Source organism: Mandrillus leucophaeus, unplaced genomic scaffold (assembly GCF_000951045.1).
Source record: "Mandrillus leucophaeus isolate KB7577 unplaced genomic scaffold, Mleu.le_1.0 Scaffold99, whole genome shotgun sequence".
Lineage (NCBI taxonomy): Eukaryota > Metazoa > Chordata > Mammalia > Primates > Cercopithecidae > Mandrillus > Mandrillus leucophaeus.
The window spans coordinates 2678089-2683897 of NW_012110807.1; the positions used below are offsets into that span (position 1 = coordinate 2678089).

The window sequence follows — 5809 nt, forward strand, 5'->3', positions numbered from 1 at the left end:
CTCCTCCTCTGTGCAGAAGTCGGCCCTCTCCTCTCTCTTATCTGCATGTTCCACCCATTTGGCACTATGCCTCGTCACCATTCCCGCCACCTCCATCCTCTTCAGAAGCCCACCCCAGCGCCCTCCTCCTCAGCACCTCCTCTTAGAAGCTAACAGGCAGTTCCGTGCCCCCACAGCAATTCCTATCCTTCAGGGCCCCCCACCCCAGGAAATGGCACCCAGCCACATAATAATTGGGGTTCTTGGCTGCTCAGCTCCCTGTCGTAACTCCCTTCCTGTTAGCGATACCAAATGCAGCCTAAATTGGACCACTTCCCACCACCCTACTCTGAACCCTCACCCAGGCCACCACCATCCCTGTGCCCAATCACAGCTACAGCCTCCCAAATGGTCCTGTCTCCCCTTCTCCCCAACAAAACCCTCCAGCACCTTCCCATAGAACATTGTCCAAACTCAGCAGAGCCCGCCAAGGCCCCAGCCTAAAAGTCTGGCCCCTCCACCCAACCCTAGCCCTCTGGGCCTGGGCCTGAGCTCTCTGTAGCGGCTCTTTCTTGTCCTCGGGGTATCAGCTCACAGGACCTTCTAGGCAAGTAACCCCCTGCCCCGCCCCCATCAATGCCTTCTGTAATTTTCTAAGGTTATTTTCTCCATAATCCACCCACTACCTAACAGTCATATTTGGATGCACTGCAGTCTTGAGGAACATGCAGCCACTATTTGTGAAATGAAGGAATCCTCAAGACCAACGATAGGAACGTCATCAAGCCCATTTTTCAGATCAGGAAGCCAAGGCTCAGAGAGATGAAGTCAACCATCAGGGCCCTCCTACTCCTGGTGAGTAAGGAGCAGCTGCTCGGTTTGAACTCGGGTGTGCCTGACTCCAGACAGGGCTGCTGGTCACCAGGCTCCAAGGCGGCGCAAGGTGTTGAGGGGCTGAAGCTTTCCAGTCCGTGCAAGGCCTCTATGGGCAAGAGAAAGGTAAAGGACCCTTGTTCTCTGAGCAAGAGTGTCTTAAGGAAGTCTGGGGGACAGCAGCCTAAGACCCCCAACTCCAGCCCAGCAGGGACAGAAGGGGCAGAGAAGGGAGAATAGAGGGCCACCCCCTCATAAACCACAGGTGCATGTTCCACTGTCAAAGCCCATCCAAAGGCTCCCTGGCCAGCTTGGTGCTAAGCCGGGAGTCCAGAGGGGCCCCTTCACCAAGCACAGCTGCAGCAAACACCCAGGATATGCTATGTGCCAGGCCCTAACCTGAGAACTTCACATCTGCTGTCCATTCCTGGCAGTCACCCTGTTACTGTCCTCATTTTGTGAATGAGGAAGCTGGGGCTCAGAGGCTTCAGTAACTTACAACCTTGCAGCTGGGGCTGCAGACAGCTGGGATTTAAACCCAGGAAAGGTTCAACCCAAACTGAAACAGCTCAAGTCTCAGACACTGTGGCCTGAGGAAAGGGGACCTGATGGAGGTCAGTCATGCAGAGATGGGCTAAACATGTGACATGAAAAGACATACCTCACACAGGTGACAGGTGCAAAACAGAGGCTTTAATCCGAACAGCAATGAGGGTGCAAGGGGTTGGGAGCCCAAAGGGGGATGGGGGAGCCAGGAAGGGGTGTCTGGCCCTGGGAGAGAGGTGGACGCTGGGCCTCTTCTGAGACACTGTCACTGACCTTTGGGACTCCTGACCCAGCCTCTGCCCAGATCATCACCGGATTCCAGGCCAAGCCCCTGTGTTGTGCTTCTCAGTGCTCCCCCTTCCCGAAGGGTGTGTGGACCCAGACACAGGAGGGGGCAGTGGAGAAGGGCAGGCCTGGGGGATGAGCCTGTAAGAGGCAGGCCCAGGAACAGCCCTAGGAGAAACCTCAATTGGTGGCCCTCAATGGGCCTGCCCAGCCCCCTCTGGGCCCATCCTCAGAGCCAAAGCCGGGGCTTGGCAGGCAGTCACTTACCTCACCCGATAAAGGCAATGGACAGTTCAGGGAGGTGGGAAGACAAGGCGTGGGACCGCCACCTTCTGGGCCCACCCACCACCCAGGGGAACAGGGAAGCAGGGCCCACGGTCCCAGGGTGAAACTCGCAGCAGTGCAAAGGTAGCAGAAGCGGCCGGGCCTAAGACTGCCAAAAGGAATCCAGGCTCTCCAGATACAATGGGCCCCAAGCCCCTTCCTGAGTTTCTGCCACCCTCCTCCCTGCCAGGGAAAGTTCTGGAAAGACGTGCCTCACCCCATCAGCTGGGCCCTCCCAGGAGCCCAGCACCTACCCAAAGGGCAGCTTCCATTGGCTATGCTACCCTTGGGGAGCGGGAGAGATGTGGCTACAGCCAGGAAACCCAGCAAAGTCAAGGGCTAGAGAACAGAAGAGCCAGGAGGAGGCGTGGACACAGGGGGCCTCAGGCCCAGGGGGCAGGGTGAAAAGGAGCCTGGGAGGGGCACCAGCCAGGACAGCTAAGGCCTCTCCACCACCCCACCCCACCCACCCTCACCCCAGCCCATGGCTGGCAGCCAGCCTCAGCTTCCAGCCCTAGCATAGATGGCCACCCCAGCACGGCCTGGGAAACTGACCTGCCCCTGCCAGGAGCAGCTCCAACCCTTAGAAAGGCATTGACTCCGGGAAAGGAAAAGCAATGGAAGCAGCAGGGTATCTCCCCTTCCCTCCCTGCAGTGCTGCAGAACAGCCCCTGCTCTCAAAACCAGACTGGAGAGGAGCAAAGGGAGAAGAGGCCAGGAAGAGGAGAGGGTGGCCGAGTGTCCGGGCCCCAGACCCTCTCTTCTGGTCAGTCCAGCACAGGGGAGCTCAGGAAACCGGCTACACTTTGGTCACTTCTCCCAACTTGGGCCCTGAAGCCTTATGCTCCAAGCCCCCTCAAGCCCGTCTCACCACCTCACCCCAGTAAACAGCCTCTCATCAAACGGGACGAACAGAGGGAGGGGATGGGGAGGGGCCACTGCTGGGGTGGGGAAGGCAGGCACAGGAACTGTGGCCTGGGTGGCTCTTCGGCTCAGCCCCTCCTAGCCCGACGTGACAGGATGGATGGGCAGCAGGCTCCCGAACTTGAAGTGCTGGATCACAGGGAACTTCTCCAGGCACTGTGAGGAAGGAGCAGGTGAGCAGAGTGGTGAGGGCCACACCACACCCCTGCCGGGACCCCAACAACCGCAGCAGCTCCCAGGTATCCATCCCAGGTCCAGGAAGTGGCCCCACTCCTTCTATCCCAAAATACCCACTCCACAACAATGAGACCCACGAGAGAGAGAGAGAAAAGGCAGCCCAAACCTACAAGGTAGAAACCGAAAAGAGGCAGCCAAGTGACATCACTTGGCCAAGAGAGGGAAGTTGGGAACCTGAGGTGAAAAGAACCCTTCTGATCACTGGGGATCCCCCCCAGCCCAGGTCCCGGTTCTAGAGAAGAGACATGGGGACATTTGAACATAAGCCTAAGAGGCTGAGGCCGGGCCCCAGAGCCTGTTTTCTCCAGTTTTCAGTTCTCTGGACTGAAAAAGGCATCTTGGCACTTCAGAGTGAGACAATAAGAAGCAGCTGACATTGAGTTCCCCCCACTCCTGGGCAATTCCCAGCAGCCTGTGTGGGGGGCAGGGGGAAAAAGAGTGCTGAACAGGGGAATGGCTGAGCAGGGGGGAGGCCCAACTCCCTGAGCCCAGCCCAGCCAGGCTCCTAGCAGAGAAGCAGAGCTGGAGAGCAAGCGACAGAGCCTGTCACAGAAGCTAGGCTGGTCCACAGGCAGCCGACCCCAGCTTCCAGCTGCAGCTCCCACGACAGCACCCCCATGCCCGCCACACCTGGACACTAGCTCTCACAGGAGCCGCTGTGGGCATGCGAGGGTTGGATCTGCCAAGACTGACCAGGGCCTCCTCCCACACCTTTGGCCACAGAAACAATCAGAGTATGTTAGGCACCTCCTGGCTGGGGTGGAACAAGACTTATGGCCTCAGAGAGAGTAACAGTCTCACTCTGTGGCTGTGGTCTCAACCTCCAACTCACTTAGAGAGACAAAGGGGTGCTATGACTGGCCCAGGTTCCCTCTCCTCAAAAACCAGCTGTAGAACATAGGAGGAAGAGGCACGGGGGTGACGAGTGGGTCAAAGAGGCGCCAAGACAGGAGGGAAAGAAGGATGGAAACCAAGTTTATGGTGGAGTGGGGAGCAGAGCCCTGGCCACAGCGAGGATCCTGGCTCTGAGGCACAGAATGCGGGGAGCAGAGGGAGCGGGAGGTGGTCCCTGGGCGGGAGGGGGAGCAGCCGCAGATCCAGGCCAGAGGCCAAGGCAGCTGCCATGGTGCTTATGTCATCCGGGAAGTGGTCATAAGAGCTCTCCCACCCGCCAGGGCCCTGGAATTCCTGAAGGGGTCAAAGGTCAATCTCCCTCTAGCTCCCACAGGAGAAGTTGCAAGGCCAGAAGGGGTGGAGGCAGGGGTTCTTTCCATTCTGCCTACAGGACCCCAGAGTCAGCCCCCTCAGAGCCACAGGAGAGGCCAGGAGCTGGGCCAAGGAAGCCTAAGGCTCCAGGGCAGGAGGAGCCTCCGGCCCGGCCTTTCTCCCAGCTAGGCCCTCCCATGTACCTGGGTGGAGCAGCGGCTTCAGCCTGTCCCCTCTGACCTTCCAGCCAGAGGTGATTCAAGCTGGGGAAGGGACTCCCTGAGTTCTGACAAGGTCCTTCTGAAGGCAGCAACTGCACAGCTGTGGCCCACAGGAAAAACAGGCCCCCCCAACCACACAAGGCCCCTGAGAGCACTTGGTTCTTCGGTCAGAAAAGCTGGGACAGCTAGACCCAAATCCTGAGGCCACCCACTGCCAGGCTGGTCAGACTTCTGTGGCAGCCCAGGAGGCTGACTTCCCTCAATCAACCAGTTCTGACTGAAGACCCAGCCTTCCTATGTACCCCTGGACTGCAAGACTGGCAGGCCTTGGAGGACCTCCCTAGGGTCTAAGAATTGGCCAGAGAAAGCAAGCCCTCTCCTTGGACCTCTGTGCAGACAAAATGCTAGCCCATGGGCCCTTCGGGACTAAGGGCTACTTGCTAGTAAGTTGCCAATAAGCCCTGAACACTGCAAAGACTTGGTGATTTTTTCTTTTTTTTCTTTCTCAAAGATGGAGTCTCGCTCTGTTGCCCAGGCTGGAGTGCAGTGGCACGATCTCGGCTCTCTGCAATCTCCACCTCCCAAATTCAAGTGATTCTCCTGCCTCAGCCTCCTGAGTAGCTGGAATTACAGGTGCGCATCATGATGCCAGGCTAACTTTTGTATTTTTAGTAGAGACAGTGTTTCACCATGTTGGCCAGGCTGGTCACGAACTCCTGACCTCAGGTGATCTACCTGCCTTGGCCTCCCAAAGTGCTGGGATTATAGGCGTGAGCCACCGCACCCAGCCAGTGATCTTTTTTTTTTTTTCTTTGAGATGGAGTCTCACTCTGTTGCCCAGGCTGGAGTGCAGCGGTATGATCTCGACTCACTGCAACTTCCGCCTCCCAGGTTCAAGCGATTCTCCCGTCTCAGCCTCCCAAGTAGCTGGGACCACAGGCATAAGCCACCACACCCAGCTAATTTTCATATTTTTAGTAGAGACGGCGTTTCACCATGTTGCCCAGGTTGGTCTCGAACTCCTGGCCTCAAGTGATTCACCCGCCTCAGCCTCTCAAAGTGCTGGGATTACAGGCGAAGACTTGATCTTTTTTTTTTTTTTTTTTTAGACAGTCTCACTCTGTCACTCAGGCTGGAGTGCAGTGGCATCATCTCAGCTCACTGCAAGCTCCACCTCCCAGGTTCACGCCATTCTCCTGCCTCAGCCTCCTGAG

At 57.4% G+C, this 5809-nt stretch overlaps 1 protein-coding gene across 6 annotated transcripts in view; it reads right to left on the bottom strand.

Annotated features, from left to right (window-relative positions):
* Positions 1-1523: 1523 nt before the first annotated feature.
* The window catches only part of PPP2R4 (protein phosphatase 2A activator, regulatory subunit 4), a 39588-nt gene continuing 35302 nt past the window's right edge, over positions 1524-5809 (bottom strand). For all 6 annotated transcript variants that reach the window (XM_011971185.1, XM_011971186.1, XM_011971188.1 and 3 more), the window contains one exon: positions 1524-3087. In XM_011971185.1, the coding sequence (XP_011826575.1) occupies positions 3010-3087 (78 nt within the window). In that variant the 3' untranslated portion in view covers positions 1524-3009. The remainder of the gene's footprint in view (positions 3088-5809) is intronic.